The sequence below is a fragment of the Nanorana parkeri genome, unplaced genomic scaffold (genome assembly GCF_000935625.1).
Source record: "Nanorana parkeri isolate BGI_ZX_2015 unplaced genomic scaffold, ASM93562v1 scaffold525, whole genome shotgun sequence".
NCBI classification, from domain to species: Eukaryota; Metazoa; Chordata; class Amphibia; order Anura; family Dicroglossidae; genus Nanorana; species Nanorana parkeri.
In genome coordinates, this window is record NW_017306793.1 from 709633 (window position 1) to 728904 (window position 19272).

Below are 19272 nucleotides of genomic sequence, written 5' to 3' on the forward strand. Positions count from 1 at the left end.
TGGTCACCATGCACTGCTGCTTTAGATTCTGTCTGCTCCTTTTTTGATAAATCTCCCCCCATAGTATTTTAAAACACACAGGTGCCCTGTAGATTCATGGGAAGTGCGCTTTTTAATTATAGGTCCACTTTAGCCAGAATTTTAAAAATGGTTTATGTTTCTAATGCTGAGAACAAGAAGCAAAGAAGACATGAAATTTTGGAGCATCCAATAAATACTGTGTCACTAGGAGCATCATTTCATGTCCCATCCTCTTAACCAAGAGACAGGATGTTGCTAGGCAACCATCTGCAGATGCACGGAAAGCAAAAGAACCCACAGCCAAGTGTGCCAAAGCTTACTGCTACCTTGTTAAAGTAAAGAACAAGGTCTTCTAAAAATGAACCAAGATAAAATAAAACAACCCCTGAAACTACATTTGTGCAGCTTTCATTGATTAAACTCTTCATGGTCTCATCCATTTATGCAAAAACAAACACAAAAGGCAAAAAACTGGCCACACTATATAAAATCCAATATAAACTATATAAATTACAACCTACCTCAAGACTCCATTAATGGGGGTCAATCAATGACCACAGCAAAATTCAACATCCCCAGCAGATAGCACATTCAGCATGAACAGGCAAAAAACTGACTGTGATTAAACTAAGTGGGGTCACCTCTTGAGGTGTGCACATTACTTTACTAGCTTAGACATTTATCATTATTTCAAACTGATTTAACCAAAAAAAGGTCTAGTGGGGACAAATTAATGGAGAAATACTGGGAGAGTAAAATGTACTTTTCCCAATACTTAGAGCTGGCATGTGACTGTAGCTATCACAAGTCAGCTCTATAGATGGAGAACTGAGTCATAACAAACCGCTCATCTCTCAGCTCACGGTCTTCTCCCTGCAGAGTGGTGACTGCCAGTCACCACACCCTGCAGAGATTCCCCCCTTCTCTTTCTATTCCTCCAGCACTCATTGAAGGTACAGAAAGGGGATAGGGGTCGGCTTTGGCTCTAGAGAGGCAGAGCCAGCTGTCAATCAGGCAGTGGGGTGGATCCTGACAATATTAATGGGATCTTTCCCCCGCTGCAGCATGGCTCTGCGCTGTCATCATATAGTGGGCAGTAGCCTGCTATTTGCTGACTTTGGGTCACACAGGAGTACATAAGTAAATGTTCTCCTGTGACCCAAAAGAGGACTAAAGCCCCAAAAAAAAAGGATTTGGCCATAGTTCTCTTTTAATATGGAATTCAGAAGCCAGTCTGTCTAACTCAGGAATTCTGTTTAGGAGCCAGCTTCATTGGCAACTACCTAGAGAAAACCTCAAAAGTTAGGCACCACCCGTAATTTATATGTTATATTTTATTTTTCGATGACATATTCTAACGTTTATCATTAACTTGTTATATATTCAGTATTACCCTAGTTTGTCACTATTTTTGGATATTTCATTTGTCACTATTCAATTTAAGATATTTATTGGTTTTTATTACACCAACCCACAATTAATTTAACTTTTTTGAGGCTGTGTTATTCACGCAGTTTTTTCTACACACAATCTTTAAACACTTGTTTTTATTTGAATATAATTTATTCACCTTAATCACGGATTTACATATTTATATCTTTAATTAATGTTAACCTTTAGCACTTGGTTATCACTTTTTCATTCATTTTAAGGAGATGTATCTCCTTTCATCTCTCAGCTGCTTTAGGTTTTATTTATTTATTTTAGTTTGATCCAGGAGCGCAGACTATCTCTCACATAGTAATTTAAGGAGCGCTGGTAACCTGACTCCTGTAATTTGTCCAGTCCTGTACCTACAAGCAAATGTTAACATAAACGTTAGTAGTCTATTATTCTGTTTAAAAAAATGTTAGCAGTCTTGCTGGGGTGGATAACTTAAGAGTCACAGAAGGGATAAAATGCTTCTCTTTTCTGGAGAAAATGTTGCGCCAGGCTCTCTTGATTGCTGCTAAAACAAAATGCATTTGGTCACATATTTACATGACCCCATTTTACCTCTGGTCATGTGAGCAGCATTGGATAAACACCAGAGCAGCATTTTCTCCAGAAATAGTTTTCTTTCAACCCTTCTATTTTATTTTTCTATTCTTTTTTTTTTATTTATTCATTCCTGCAAGGAAACAGCCTTAAGTTAGCTTTGAGTATATGTCCACTTGAAGGCACCATAAAAAAAAAACAACTTTATTTTGTGCCCAGTTTCTCACAAGGATATCGACCATCTGAAATTTATAGCCAGTCTATAAGCATCCTACTCAAAATGATCAATAAAGACTATAAAAACAAAGTGCAAAATACATTCTTTACAATGATCTCTTTGAACACATGCATAAAATGCAGCTTACTTGTTTATCACTTAGCTGCAGATCCTCAAATCATCTCTGAATTCATGCTGACACCGTCCTTCCTTCTGGAGGGGGGCTACTTTTGTTCCTCATGGTCTCCGTGTGTGTTGTAAAGTAGTCACCGCTCCAAACTCTCTCCTGTGATGGACAGCAATCTCAATACAAATTAGTAAACTAAACCTGAGATTGCAGTCCATCACAGGAGTGAGCTTGGAGCGGTGGCTACTCTACAACACACAAGGACCATGGGGAACAAAAGTAGCCACCCTCCAGAAGGAAGGACAGTGTCAGTACCAATTACACAAATAAGGTCCAGTATTGGTAATAGTTATGGTACTTGTATGTATTTTTAAGATTCACCTCCTTAGTTTAGTGTCCATTTAAGTAATAATATTTTCTTTGGTATACATATATATATACCAATCACGGTATCATATAGCACATACTGCATTCACCTACTTCAGAGGGGTTGCCTCTGAAGTAGTGGAGCCCTCAGGAAGTCATACATCCACTTTATAGTGGGATTCCAACCTCCCTGAGCATTGTACCCATTACATGCTAGTCAAAAAAAATTTCAGGCATATCAATGCACCTTCCTTTGAGGTAAAAGGGTTAAACATATATCCCCTAAAGGCCTTCAAACAACCCAATGCTTGCTCAGCCAAAAAAAGGTAATGTTTAATTTATACAGTAAATTAGTGATACAAGATTCATTTGAAATATATTTACTAAGTTTTAGTAATTTCATGCCAAGAAAGATTAGTCTTCATGGAACTATAAAATCAGTTGTCATTCTTACCATGGGGTTGGAGTCTGCTATGAGGTCGCGCAGTGAATCCAGGAAGCCTTGATCCTCCACCATTTGTGCATTGATGTCATGAAGTTTGGCAACACACACTGCTGCTGTCTTGCGCACATAGGGGTCTTCATCTTTCAGGCACTTGCGCAAAGGCTCGCAGAGATACTCCGTGATCTTATCCACACGAATGCATCCCATTGTACGCACAGCCAAGGCCCGGATCAGAGGATTGGGATCCTCACAGTCCTACAAAAAATATGGTATGTCAATAGAGCAGCGCAATGTTGTACCATCGTAGTCAATTAAAACAGAAAAAAAACAGCGACAATGTTTATTGATTATTTAAATGTATTATAACTGTGTGCTTTAAAACCTTGGTTGTCAACTGGTGGGTCCTGACCCAAAAGTGTTCAGTGGATCGACCACGTGCCTTCTACTGTTCTAGTTGAGGGGCTCCTCCGACTTCCCCTAGCACAGCACTGTCAGTTCTCGCGCCAATCAGCCTTTTAAAATATGCTGCCCGGCGCCGAGTGTCAGCTTGAGGTGGGGTGAGCTGAAGCTAGGGCCATGAAGGAGCTCCATCCATACATGCATTTACTTCTCCCTCATGTGTCCTGTAGAGGTGCCTGAACCAGAGTGACGTCACATTCTGGCTACCGCCACCTCTACAGGGCAGCTGTACAAGCAATGCACATTTGGGTGCCCGTTCACACTAGTACAGGCATTAATCAAACAGTCCTGTGTCATTAACGCACTGTACCATGCAATCGCACCTACTACACGTTCTGGGGCAGGAGGTGCGTTGCGTTGCCATTCATCACCACTTCCCGTCCAAACTGAAACGTGCGGTACTGCAATGCCGTGCGTTCCATTGCAGTGCGACTTGGGTCGCAACTTAATGACCAAGGACAAATGTGGGTCCTGAGGTTACACAGGTTGGGAACCACTGATTTAAAACATGTTAGGTTTCTGTATAATGACAGGTGTAATAAATACAACCATGCATTTCAAAAGCTTGCACTGGTTGGTAGCAATTCAAGTGTGGAAACTTGTCATCAAAGAAACTTTGCCACTGCTGACCTCCCTGTGAAAATGCTGGAACAAGCATGCAGCATGTATAGTCTGAACGCCTAATCTGCATACATGTTCCAGGTCAGAAACTCAAAGTGCTAAAGACAAAATGTCAGAAATGGCAGCAAAGAAGTGAATATTTTAACCTCGCTAAAGTGGCACTGCACACAAAATAAAGTTGCATCCCTAGATCCCACAGGAATGTCACATCAACCCAAGAAAAGGCAGACAATCTACTTTCTAAGTCAGACCAGCCAAAAATATCATCATGGTATCAACCCAACACATATTGTCCTCATATTAAAAAGAACACAAATGACACTTTTCAAAAAGAGGGATCCCTGCAGCCGCTCTTCCCCTCGGCTTCGGCGGTCTAAGGTCCTGTGAGTAATCACATCCTATACAGTGTAGAGCACGTGAGGACGCAGAGGGACATACCATCACTGGAGTGGAGGAGGAGACAGGCAGCAGGGACCAGTCTAGCAGCTAGCCGTCTCCAAGGTTCAGGTGAATATAACTTTATTTCCGTCCCTAGATAAAAACAAGCACTTAACCCTTGCAGGGGTAGCCCTACAGTAAGGTTTAAGAATATTTCTGTCCAGAGTCCCTCTTTAACACTACATTAACCAGGCAAAAACTAAATGTTCTTTGTGTAATTTCTCTTCTCATTGAATGTTCTTCAATAGGGTTAATTCATACAGAACAGAGGGAATGGGGAAAATACCACATCATGGCCACTAGATAGAGCTTGATAGAACTAGAGATACAATGTAACAATGCAAGAGAATGTTGAAGAGAATAAGCATACACTGTAAATGTAACCATTGCTATCCCATAGTATCAATGGAATATTTATATGAGCCTTCCCTCCAGCAGTCTCTAGAATCGGAACACTGTATCTCCTTACTAACATTTATATCCTATGATCCTCAGCTTCATCCAGTAGCCATAATACGGTATTTTCCCCATTCACTCTGTTCTGTATGAAATTACCTATTGAAGAACAACTGTGCCATTTTCACAGGTAACATATAATATGCTAGCTGGTACTTGGCAGCGGTTTTTTTTGTAATTAAGCCCTCCCACCCCATGCACTTCTGCAGCAACAGATTACTGCTATTAGTAAGGAAAAGGCCCCTACTGCAGTGATCTGCTGCTGCCAGAAGAGGTAACAGATCTGGATCAGCTCTGTTCCTTCAAGATTGACCACAGCACACTAGAAATTATGGTGAGGTCAGAGATTTTTGGCATCCTTTAAAGATAACTCAACTTTTTTTTAAAAACAAATTTTATTAGTATTTTGTGATACAATCAGGGCCGGCGCTAGCGCAAGGCAAGATGGGCACTTGCCTTACGGCGCAAGGGAACAGGGCGGAAAATTGACAGTGACCGATCGAGACCAGTGTGTGGGCTGCCGCTGCGGGCGGGCGGGCGGCATCTGAAGGACGAGTCCCCGGCCGCAGCGGCGCTGACCTGTGCAGTCTCACGTCTCAGTAGTGACAGTCTCACTGAGTGTCTCGTCTTTGGCTACGTCCTCCTACGTCAGTTGGTGACGTAAGTGGCCCCGCCCCTGGTTCCACTGGCCGCTCAGCAGCATCTGTATGAGAGGCAGTGATGAACAGAGGAGCCGGCCTAATCCTCCGCTCCTACTTCTCCACACACATAACTGTCCCCAACTAAACTTCCTCCACGTTCATTGTGCCGCCGGCCGAGTATAAAATTCCCGCTTTATAAAGATAGAAATCCCACATTCCTGCACCCGGGTGAACGATGATTACGAAGCCCGGCCCCTTTCCCAGCCAGTCGGGTCTCTCCCCTCTCAGGGGAGCCCGAGCTGTGCCCCCGCAGCGCCAAGGAGGGAGACTTCTTCGTTATCACTACCATGGCTTGTTGCCAGATGGCACCAAGTTCGATTCCAGGTAAGAGAGGCGATGACAGTGAGCACAGTTAGAAGGAGTTTGTATACAAGTCATGGAGAGGGCAGTGCATTACTCGGGATCGGGGGGGGCGCAAAAATGCACCTTGCCTACCTTGCCTAGAATCCTAGCACCGGCCCTGGATACAATACCACTGTCTGCATATCTAAAAGCCGATATCACAAGCCTTGTCTTAGGCGATAACAAGAGCTGACATGGGTAGGCCTCATTCTCAGGCCATAATAAACAAAAAAGCAAAACAAAATCAGAACAAAATAGAATCCGAACAAGTTGCATCTATGATAGGTGTTTCGATACATACGGTTATTCAATCGACATATTGCCATATAAGATAAGTGGAAACGAAAACAACAAAACTAATCTGGCTCTAAAGCCAACAGCCCCAGGGTGTTCGACACTTGACCTGTTATATACCATTTGGTATAGCGAAATGGCATAACAAATTGATGGATTTCCGCTGTCGTGTAAGATTTTAGCAAGAACAGTTTCCATCTGCGAAAGAAAGATTTTGCACAAGCATCAGTATGAGACTCTGCATCTAGTTTCTCCCTACAGAATAGAAGTTTAAGCTCCTTGATCACCTCCTGCAAAAAGTATTTTTGAATCTCTAGTTATCGCTTGCCAATGTTTAGTAACTTGAAAAAAGTGTAGAAAATGATGGGAAGGCAAATGATAATGTGTTGCAAGTTCTTGGAAGGTGTATGGTGTAAAAGTGCAAGGCCGAAACAGTTGCTTCCATGAGTGTAAGCCGTTGGATTTCCACAGGCGGAACGCCGTTTACTCCATTCCTTGAGGAAACATGGGATTTTGTAGGATAGGACTGTGATTGGAGAGAAAGGGGGAAGAGCTTAAGACCCTTCCGCACCTCCCTCCAAGCCACAACTGTGTCCTTATATAAAACATTGTGTCGAACACCCATGGGGAGATCTGAAACCTTGCAGTGGAGGGTGGCTCTAATATCCCATGGGGCTAGGAACGCCTTCTGTAGAGAGGTATTGGAATATGCAGACTCATCAGTCAGCCAGTCCAATGCATGTCTTAGTAGGCAAGCGTAGTTATATAGTTTTATATTAGGAAGTTTGCACCACCCTCACTCTTCGGGAGCCACAATTTTTTTAATAGATATTCTAGGCCGTTTTGATTACCATATGAAGCACGTCATGCCTCTAGTAATTCTAGCAATATCCGTACTCTTCAATAGGAGGGGAAGAGTTTGGAGCGGATACAACACTTTAGCAAAACTGGACATTTTAATCAAGTGTATTCTCCCGAAGAGTGACAATGGGAGGTTTTCCCAGGCTTCCAATTCCTTAATGATTTTATCAGTCAGAGGGGGGTAAGTATAGACCATACAGGGAGGAGGGTGATTTGCCCACCCTAAGGCCCAGATAGGTGATGTCTCGCTGTGCCACTCTGAACTGCATTCGCGCATTCCAGTCCAACACCGTGTCTGAGAGGGGTAGAATCTCGCTCTTTGTGAAATTCTAAGACCAGAAAAGATAGTAAAATTGACAAATACCTGTACCACTAATGCATCTTCCCTGGGCCGTGAGGTAAACAACAAAATGTCGTCCGCAGATCCTCTTTTCCCACCCGTATACCCTAAAGAGCAGGTGTAACCAAAACGTGACGTGCTAGTGGTTCTAGGGCCAGGTTGAACAACAGGGGTGATAGGGCATCCTTGGCGTGTCCCCTTGCCCAGGGCGAAAGATGAGGATATAGCCCCCTGTGTCAATATTCTCGCCACCGGGGAGGCATACATACGCTGTAGGAGAGAGAGTACCCTGTCCCTGAATCCAAAAACAGAGAGAACTTGGAACATCCATTGCAAATTGACGTTGTCAAATGCTTTTTCTGCAGCTAACGTAATTATGGCCAGAGTGTCTGCTGGATAGGAATGGGCCATTTCCAATGCCAACAGCACTTTTCTCAAGTTTGACACACCCGCCCGACCTTTGACAAAGCCAACCTGCGCTGGATGTATTAAGGAGGGCAGTACAAAGGCCAAGCTGTTTGCTATAAGCTTGGATAGCATCTTGACATCCAGATTCAGCAATGATATGGGCCGATAATATCCCGGATTGGTCGGATCCCTTCCCTCCTTGGGAAACAGCCGTATGTATGCCTCCTGACCGGTAGCGGGATATGGAGCCCCCTCCCATACTTAATTGTAAAGGGCCTGTATCGATTCTAGTATATCATCCTGCAATATTTTATAGAAGTCTGCTGTATAACCATCCGGTCCAGGTGCCTTGCAGCCAGACAGATTCTTGATGACCCCCAAAACTTCCTCCTGGAGATATCTGCATTAAGAAAAGCCAGTTGCTCCAGTGACAAGCAAGGGAGATGTATTTTATCTAGGAACCGCGTGGCCGCCGCCTCATCGATGGGATCTTCTTTATAGAGAGAGCTAAAGAACTCCTCCAACATTTTATTGATCAGTATTGGGTCAGTGGCTAGCTCACCCGTGGGACTACGGAGAGTTAAAATAGGGGTGGGGCGGTATCTACCCTTAACCAAACGTGCAAGAAGCTTCCCTGCTTTGTTCCCAAACTTATGGAGACGTAGATGAGCATAAGAGGCTTTAATGTTTTCATGTCTTTGCGCCCATAGATCGAACTCCTGCTTGGCCCTCACCCAGTCCTGCTTCCGGGCCAAGGAAGGGTCCGCTATTAAGGAGGCGTGTGCCGTCCTCAGACGATCACTCGCCCTATGATATGCTTGTATGGCCCTTTTCTCATATGCGAGACATAAGAAATAATCTTTCCTCGTATACATGCCTTGCCCGCCTCGTAGAAAGGATTGCGTGGATTGCGTTGCACATGGCATAGTCCCTCCAGGCAGAGCGAAGGAAGTGTTGGAAGTCCTCGTTGGAGGTAAGAAAAGACGGAAATCGCCACAAGATCATGTTCTCCACACGCGGTGCATGACTCACAATTAATGAGATCGGAGCATGGTCCGAGATCACTAGGTCATGAATCTCAGGACACCACGTGTTAGGCAGCAGGGTATCAGAGCAGAAGAAGTAGTTCAGTCTTGACAGGCAGTCATGCACCAAGGAGATGTGTGTATACTCCGACTCTAGAGGATGTGTCAGTCTCCAGACATCCCGGAGACAGAGAGCATCCATCGTAGATGCCAACGCTGAGTGCCTGCCAGAACTGGATTGTCTGCTCTTAGGAATAGTCCCAGAAATCCATTTTCTATCCTCCAACGTGGACATTGTAGAGTTAAAGTCCCCCCTATCAAATGGTGTGATGGTTCAAACTTAGTAATCCAGCTAGCAAGAGATTGAAAATCTGCTTGGGTGGGTGAGTTGGGAAAATATACATTTGTTACAGTAAAGAGTGTGTGATCACATTTCAGGGTCGCTGATAATAAACAGCCTTCATCATCTTTGTCTACCCCTAATACTGAATAGCCAAGGTTTCTATGAAGCAGTATTAAGACACCAGCCTTGCGGCCCTGGGAAGGCGAGCAGAATACTTCTCCCACCCATAGACGTTTCATACGAAATACATCCTCGTCCCTGAGATGCGTTTCCTGCAATAAGGCCACATCTGCCCGCAGGCGGGGCAGGTGGCGCAATACCTTGGTCCGCTTCTGGGGGAGCGGAGACCTTTAACATTCCACGAAATTATTTTCATGAATGTGCACGAGAGGGGTCATGATAAGTAATGAAAAGGTTTAGTAAGTGTGTAAAGTGCGTCTCAAGGACGGTAGTAAGAAGGTCCCCCCAGAAGCTCGACCAAGCAACCGCAGTAAGGCAAGATACAGAATAGGCAGTGGGCCACCTGAAGTGGCACAGCGAGACAAACACCAGCATTAGGTGAGACAATATTCTGTTCATAGTGTAATCAAATCGTGTAAGAACATATATAGTGCATGAAAACAAAACATCATGTACAGTAAAAGAGAAAAAAAAAATATACAATACTGACTTCGCAATTTCCCTATGTATGCATAACGGGATATGCGCTATAGAACCCATTACATTGTGTCGTGGACAAAGAAACGGTGTTCGCTGCCCATCCCTACGCTGCAAAGAGACTGGGAAAAATAAAAACAGTCAGAAAAACTCAGCAGAAGGTCCACACAGTTTACCATCAACGCTTACGGTATTTGCGTGGAGTGCCCATCACCCGCCTTGGTAGCTTGGTAGATTTCCGCGGTGAGCGTGGAGGCAAGGGAGAGTGGGAGGGAGACCCAGTATTTGTGGTATCCATCTGATTCAGAAATAGCAATGCTTCTTGTGGATCCTGAAAGGAATAGCTGCGACCTTTAGCCGTGGTAAAATATAAGACAGCCGGATATGCCAGTGTGAATTTGATCCGCTGGCGATATAAGTTGGAGCATACCTCACTGAAAGCTTTCCTCTGTTTCGCCACTTCCTTGGAGTAGTCCGCGAATAGCAGTACTTTATTCCCATCTACCACAAGAGACCCCGCAGCTCTATATTTTTGTAGGATTTGGAGCCTATCGGCATAGTTGAGATAACGCACAATTACCGGTCTAGGTGCCTTAGCGTTTTCTTTTGACAGCTCGTCAGTGAGCCCTCTCAGCTGTGCAGGCCGCGGAAACCCCTTGCAACGCCGAGATAGTGGATGAACACAGCGTGAGCAATTTGTTCGGCTTATATGATTCGGGGAGACCCACTAACCTCAGGTTGTGCGGCGAGAGCGATTCTCAAGGTCATCGGTTTTTTCCTGCATCGCCCGTGAGGCAGTGTCACATGTGAGTAACTTTGATTGAGCCTCCAGCAAGTCATCCTCCAGCGAGGAGATGCGGTGTTCCACCTCTTTAAGTGCACGTGTCTGTGCTGAGAGGTCTTTCCTGAGCTGACTCATGCCTTGCTGAATGGCTGTCTCCACCGCTTCAGTGATTGTAGGCTTCAGCAGTTTAGCTACCGCAGCTGCTATGCGGGCATGGGCACTGTCGTCATCCAGGACCCTCACACCAGAGGCCAGAGACATGCTTCTCTGCGGGGAGACAGCAGGGACTGCCGCCATCTTGGAAGCACGGGACTCCGAGAGACGGCCCAAAACCGGGTAAGTGATCGGGATCTTGAGCGCGCCGACTCCAGGAAACGGTCCATGACCGATCACCGGGTGCTCTGCAGGCTTAGCAGAGAGGCGGTACGCAGGTTGGGTAGCTGGTTTTTAATTCAAAAAGACGCCGTAACGAGAGCGCCGTCTCCCTGCTGCCACTCACATGGGTGCCGGAACCGGACGCGTCATAACTCAACTTTTACATTCACTCCTACAGACAAGCCATCTCTCATTGGGATGAATAATAGACAACCCTTCCATAGGAATGGAGATTATGCCGTGCATGAGCCTGGCCGGGAAATGTTCAGCAATGAGGCTATGTGGCTCCCAGGGAACCATCAAGCAAAGATCCTGAAGAAACAGGACAGGTAAGTGTAAAAATTGAGAGTCTGCTGCCCCAAGCACCCCTTACTAACCTAAGCTGAACACCAACAGGTGCTTAGGTACTTCCACAGATAGCAGGGACCTCCTGCATTACTGACATCCTAGCCAGTACAAATCTTGCGCTGTACAGGAAGCTAATGCCCCATAGATGTGAACAGAATGTGCTCAGGAGCAATGTCCCATTTGTTAGTGCGCAGGCAGTCCAACACGAGACTTGCTAGGATGTAGTCAAGCGGCCACCAACATCAAAAGAGGTAAGTAAGCATCTGCGGAAGGATGGTTCTGCTTGAGATAGATGGGCTAGGAAGCGAGTGCTGAACTGTTTATAAGATAAATCAGCCTACAAGTTTGCTTCAAACAGCAGTCAAGGAAAATCAATTTTTCCAAACCATTATGACTCTGCTGCTCCTAAAATACATATTAACTTTGTCTGCGTGAACACATCAACACTTTAGAAACTAGAAGAGTTTTTTCAACTTTCCTGAACAGCAAGATGTATTGCAGGAGCTTACCTTGACAAAGCTGTTAACAGCCATTATAGCCATGTCTGGCTGGCTTTTGGCATAATTCATCAGATAAAGATACACAAGTTTCTTAAGCTCCAGATTATCTGTCTGCATACAGTTTACTACGTCAGGAAACAGGGAGCTGATGAGAGGAAAAAAAAAAGAAAAAAAAAGGTGGTCACTGTTATAAACCAGATAATCTTAAAAGTTCATGAAAACCCTAACTGAATAACATTTGGGATCTAATTTATAAAATGATTTGCACAACTCTTTGTTGTGTGCATGATATTTGCTGTGCTGTATGGCCACTTGATGGAGCATAGGAATTTCCTATGCTCCTTGGCTCCAATTAGCGGCCATACAGCACAGCAAATCTGGTTCGGACATCGAGGAGCTCTACAAACCATTTATAAATCAGTCCCTTAATTTGCAAAGGTCCTATGCATTAGAATGCTTTTTTTTTTTTTTAAAGTGACAATAAACTCAGGAGTTAAAGCTTAAAAAATGCATTCAAGTACCTTATTAGCAGAAATGTATTTTATTTGTGTATCACTCAGTTGTAGATCCTCAAATCATCTCTGGATTCATACTGACACTGTCCTTCCTTCTGGAGGGTGGCTACTTTTGTTCCCCAATGTCTGTGTGTGTTGTAGAGTAGCCACCGCTCCAAGCTCCCCCCATGATAGACTACAATCTCACGTTTAGTTTAATAATTTGTATTGAGATTGTATTCCATCACGGGAGTGAGCTTGGAGTGGTGGCTACTTTACAACACACACGGGGACCATGGGGAACAAAAGTAGCCACCCTCCAGAAGGAAGGACAGTGTCAGTATGAATTCAGAGATGATTTGAGGATCTACAGCCGAGTGATACACAGGTAAGCTACATTTTTGTTAATAGTTAAGGTATTGAATGCATTCTTAAGATGTAAATCCTGAGCTTAGCGTCAGTTTAATAAAATAATATTTTCACTTTTTTTTTTCATCTTCTGCACCCTTTTGCAGCCACTTTCTGTCTACATGAATAACCTTCATCTGTGGTAGTATGGCATTTCTCAGAGCAGATTTCTATACGGTGACAACAGTGGACTATGTTTTTTGCAAAGAGCGTTGGCAGGGCACCTTGTAGTCTCCATTAAGAGAGCATGTAGCAAGGTGACAACGCAGAACAATTAGGAGACAAGGACAGTGTTGTCACCCTGCAGCAGGAAGTGCCTCAACAAGGAACATCATAGCAGGATCACCAGGGATTATTTTAATTAAAGCTGCACATTTAAAAATATTTTAAAATGCTTTAGATGATATTTTAGTGAAAGGGTTACATATACTTTAAGAATATGTTTCATTCATTAGCAGTTTAGGCATACATTATATCCCTTATAATGACGCCACAAAAGTGTACAGCCTACAAAGGCCCCATACTCACCGGTAATAGAAGCATAGTGAACTAGTGGAAAGATTTTAAAAAGTCTGAAGAAGTTGTAACAGACCAGAGGTCCCCATTGGGAAATGTCACCTCTCCTATTCTGGCGACAACTGTAAATATATGGATTTTCACCAGGACAAACAGAACGGGTGAGGGCAATAAACAACAATAGACACTGGACAGAGGTTCCAAACAACTCAATTGTATCAAAAACTAAACAAAAATGTATTCAGCTAAAGATACACTTTATTACTTTTATATCTCTAGGTCTGATTGGAGCGACACTTTACAAAGTAATATAGTTCTCATCTATGGCATGCAAAGTCAGGGAAGGTAGGGTGCTTACCTAAAACCTCACTACCCTCAGACTGGTCACACGGAAGCCGCCAAATGTAATGTATAATTTTGGATCTGAGGCAATCCAGCTGCAGATGTGGCCATCAACAGTGTGCCAATGCCTAGCACTAATACTACGGCATGAAGGGGGGTGTCGTTAACCAAATGGCATTCCTGCTGGCTGCTGTGATCAGCGAGTGACACGCCATCACAGGCCAACTTGAAAGTGTCAGATAGTGGTGGCACCCAGAGCTCTTGAAAAAAGATTTGCCTTCCACTTGCTGGAGAGAGAAGTATTTATTGCTTCTTTTACTGGGTGCCTGCAGTTGCTTAAAAGAAATCAGTGTTGTTTGTCTGATACCATCCTTTCTAAGGGCCTGTCTTATGAATTATGGACATATTGATTTCAGTTTCATTTATAAAGAATATTTCTAGCCGGTTTAGTGCTTGGGAGCAATTATGCAAGTGTAGCACATACTGTACTATTACTTAAAAAGACTTCCTGTTACAGATCCATCTGCTGTAAATCTGTTGCAAAGGCGCACTCGTAAATACCTCACATCCTTGCCTACGGTCATAGCAGCAATGACCTTTTTCACTGCTTCCTTGCGTTTCTCTTTCTTCTCATTGTTCAATTCGGCCTTCAGTTCAAAAATCTCTCCTGAAATCAAGAGCAAAACTATTAGAATACCTGCAGGTAGGAAAAAAAGTCAGATTTAAAGGAGCCCTCTTTCATACTGACACATTTTACACCAAGCCCATACCTGTAAAGAAAACACTGAATACTTACCTCTCCCGCTGTCCTCATTACTAAATGTCATTCCGATCACCAGTGAGCTGCGGAGGACCACACAGATCAACACTGGTTGTTTCCTAATGGACTTTAGGGAATTGGTTCTAGTGAGTGAAGGGTGTTTAGTGGTGAGGAAAGCAGAAGATGTAAGTGTTCAGACTCTTCATTACATGTATGGGCTTGGTGTAACATATTTCAGTAAGTGACAGGGTAGCTTTAATGCAAATTAGAGAGTCTCAATATATATCACCTCTGTGGGTAGCACTATAGCTACAGATAACTCTGACCCAGTACATACATGTAGTAAATCTCATTAGAATGTTTCCTGTTGCATATGTATTGTTGAGCCAGTATTCCTAAAGTCAGCAAAGAGTGCATGGAATAAGCAGTAATCATATTGCATGGCTGGACAAATCCCAGGGGCCAGGTAGCTAATGCTAATAAAAGATTATAGCCAGCACCTGTCGAGATTTTCTCTAGTTGTTGTCAATGGAGCTGGATCCTAAAAAATATCTTTCTGGCTCCTGGATTGGATGGACTGGCCCTGAAATTCCATGTTAATTTGCCCACCCCTGCCATTTGGTAAGCACAGAAACATAAGCAAGATGGCAATATTAGACTTGCTCGTCATTTATTTTTTTAAGCACCCCAGTAGAAAACTAAACTTCCAAACAAATATACAGTAAGTCCCCTTACTTATTATTATACAGGATTTATATTGAGCTAACAGTTTGCGCAGCGCTTTGCAATATAAGGAAGACATTACAATCACAATACAATTCAAGACAAGATGGTAAGAAGGGCCCTGCCCCTGAGGGCTTAAAATCTATATCATACGAACGTGTCCCGTTCCGAGAGCAGCTTCTTAAGTCCAATTTGTTTGTAAATCAAACAAAGTTAGCTGAGGTGCCCAGCTACATCACTGCTACTTTTACACTTCCTTCTGGACATCCTGGGTTTAAACTAAAGATACTGTACTCTATACAGTAAAGTACACAAAAGCACACACACATGACAATGTATGCCACACATGTGAACTAACTTACATGATTGGACATGCAAACACACGTTCGTATCTTTGAGAGTTCAACGTGAATGTTTGTATGTAGGGGACTTACTGTATACTTTATTCATAAAAAACAACTTATAGATGTTTACTACCGCTTAAAGTGACACTAAACTCAGGAGTTAAATCTTAAAATTCATTCACGCACCTTAACTAATAACCTAAATGTATCTTATTTGTGTATCACTCGGCTGTAGATCCTCAAATCATCTCTGAATTCATGCTGATACTGTCCTTCCTTCTAGAGGGTGACTACTTTTGTTCCCCATGGCCCCTGTGTGTGTTGTAAAGTAGCCACCGCTTCAAGTTCGCTCCCATGATAGACTACAATCTCACATATAATTTACTAATTTGTATTGAGATACACAAATAAGATTAATTTTTGTTAATAATTACATAGTTACATAGTTACATAGTATTTGAGGTTGAATAAAGACACATGTCCAACCTATTGTGTGTGTGTGTGTAAAGATCCCCGAGTCATCTCGTTTTTAGGAGTACTTGTACCCCTGTATATTACCGTTTCTCAGGAAATCGTCCAAAAGCTTCTTGAACGATTCCACATTCTTTGCTGAAATCACTGCTTGTGGCAACGAGTTCCAGACCCTAACCGCGCGAACTGAGAAGAACCCCCTCCGCCCCTTGTGTTTGAATTTTTTTTCTACCAGTTTTAGGTGGTGTCCTCTAGTCTTTGTTACGGAATTAATCGTAAAGAGTTTGTTGCTAATGTTGCTATGACTATGGAACATTTTGTACATGAAAATCATGTCCCCCCTTAATCTCCTTAGTTCCAGCGTGAACATATTTAAATTTAGTAACCGTGTCTCATAGCTCTGGTCCTCCATCCCTTTGATGAGTTTGGTCGCCCTTCGCTGGACTTTCTCCAGTTCAAGGACATCCCCTCTGTGTACCGGTGCCCAAAACTGCACCGCATACTCCAGGTGAGGCCGAACCAGTGATGTGTAAAGTGGCAAAATTATAGACTTATCCCTGCAAAACATTCCCTTCTTGATGCAGGACAGGACTCTACTAGCTTTGCTTACCGCAACCTGGCATTGTAATCTATTATTGAGTTTATGGTCTACAGTGACCCCCAAATCTTTCTCCATTTCAGACTTACCTAGCGGCATACCCATTATTGTATAACCCATTTGCGTGTTTTTTGTCCCAAAGTGCATAACTTTGCATTTATCAACATTAAACCTCATCTGCCATAAAGTTGCCCATTCCCCTATTTTATCCAGGTCCTCTTATAAAGTTATACTATCTTGGTTTGTTTCTATTACCCTCCCAATTTTGGTATCGTCAGCAAACACTGAGATTTCACTGTTTACTCCGTCCCCGATGTCGTTAATAAACAGGTTGAAAAGCATGGGTCCCAGCTTTTCAACCTGAAAAAAATGTAAGATTTAAAGCAATTTTAAAGCTTGCTCTTTTTTTTTTTGTATGGAAGGGAGGCACAGATGGTATACAGATGTGTTGTTATTTTAAAAATAGTTTAAATTCCTAATTTTCTATTGGGGTCCTGCATCACTGTCTCCCCCGCCCCCCACACAGGTGCCTACATCAGTTCATCAGCTAAGCGGCTGCTGTGAAGGCACCCGTGCCTGCTCGTTCCTGGCCGTGCCCGCAAGTGGTTGTGTGTGTCCATAGACACAAACAGCCTGTGGCAGGCCACGCCCCTCCTCTCAGCCCAACAGGTTGATTGACAGCAGAGCCTATGGCTCCTCTGTCCTCCATCTCTTCCCCTGCAACCAGGAAGTTCAGGACGGAGGATCGCTGGCAGTGACAAGCGGGGATGACAGGTAAGTGTGGGGGGGACGGGGGACACAGAAAGGTACTGGGCATTTTTTACCTTAAAAGGAGAACTATGGAGTTAAGGCTTTTCCCCATAGTTCTCCTTAGGGTAACGGGAGGACACAAACTAGTGTCTTCCCGTCACCCTAAGCTCAGTATACCTCGAGCTGTTGCTCGCGATATACTGAAACGCCGCAGCTGAAGCGGATCCCGACAATTATGCCGGAATCCGCCCAGCTGTACCCTCCCCCGTCCGTTCCGCCAGTCAGCACTGGCGGATCGGAGCGGGGAGGTGGGAATCCAGCCCCTCCCCTGTCACGTCAGAGAGCCGTGACAGGATCGAGAGGTGAGCGAACGCTGGTATGTGTTCGCTCACTTCCCGATCTACTGAGCCGACCTGTGACGCATAGTCTCATTGTCGCAGGTCGGCTAGAAGTATGAGGTGAGTGAAAAGCACTCACCTCATAGTACTCCTTTAATGCAGAGAATGCATTAAGGTAAAAAAACACCCAGCCTTTAGTAATCCTTTAACTTCTGAGTATGTCTGTGAAGGTTCTCATTCATCCAGGTCATGGTATAGCTGTAAAAAAATAAGTCAAGGCAACTGGACTTGCTGTATTTTTCTTGAAGACGTTTCACTGGACATCCAACCAGCTTTCTCAAATCAGAACTGAGAAAGCTGGTCGGATGCTGGTCAGATGTCCAGTGAAACTTCTTCAAGAAAAATACAGCAAGTCCAGTTGCCTTGACTTATTTTTTACAGATATACTTTAACTTCTGAGTTTAGTGTCTCTTTAAGATAGGGTCTTCCATTTGGAAAAATTGCAGTAAAAGTTTAACCTGTACATTGTACAAAGAAAATATCTACAACTGGTACTTTATCCCAGACAGACTAGGTAAAACAAAGCTTACCATATGAAAAAAAACAATTGTAGCTTCATGGACATGAGATCACTGTTTCGTATACCGTGCATTTAGCGCAAAACTATGGTGTATACAGGCTCATAGTGGACCTTTCCAAAAGTCCAGTTTCAGGACTAAAGTTTTAGAACTTAAAAAGAACTACATGCAATCTTTATTCATGACTCAGTGACCAACAACTTAGACCTGCCTCCCAATTCTCTAAGAAAAAGAAACAATAGCTAGCCATATAAAAAAAAAACCTCTTGTAACAGACCTTGGTGCCAAAATGTTCTGAACTGTATAGAGAAATCAACAAGAGTAATGGCACCATCATGTTCAGACATTATCTAGGGCCAGAATGTATTCTCCAGGTTAACATGTTGTTTCATATATGGCACAATCATATAAGTCCTTTTGCCTGTGTTCACAATTATCATAGACACAGACCAGCCCCCTGCTGCAGCCTCTAACCTTGTGACGTGCCACTAAGTTATAATGTTGCAGTCTGATCACTAGTGGAGAGAGGTCTGAGGAAATGCTTCCTGCTGCCCGCATTGGACTGATGACATCATCCCAGCCTAGACAAATTCACTTCACTGGTCCAATAGGGCTGCTTTTTTTAAGATTATGTACATTGTTACCTTTAAATAAAGGTATAAAGGTAATAAACTCTTATTTTGACATATCAGGGATTTATTCATGCAAAATTTTTTAATTGACACTCGGGTCGGATTGCCTTGTAAAGCAGTTGACCCCTTCCCTGTAAGCCACTGTTACACTGCACACCAGCTCTGCCTTTCCAGGTCACAACACACAGTGTGTGTGTGGGGGGGGGGGGGGGG

The 19272-nt window shown here is 43.5% G+C and overlaps 1 protein-coding gene across 2 annotated transcripts in view; it reads right to left on the bottom strand.

The window, feature by feature from the left end:
- The window catches only part of AP2B1 (adaptor related protein complex 2 beta 1 subunit), a 99292-nt gene that overhangs the window by 73751 nt on the left and 6269 nt on the right, over positions 1–19272 (bottom strand). For both annotated transcript variants that reach the window (XM_018561467.1, XM_018561466.1), the window contains exons 3-5: positions 14427–14532; positions 12115–12250; positions 3163–3408 (exon numbers count right to left, since the gene is read on the bottom strand). In XM_018561467.1, coding sequence (XP_018416969.1) covers positions 3163–3408; positions 12115–12250; positions 14427–14532 — 488 coding nt within the window. The remainder of the gene's footprint in view (positions 1–3162; positions 3409–12114; positions 12251–14426; positions 14533–19272) is intronic.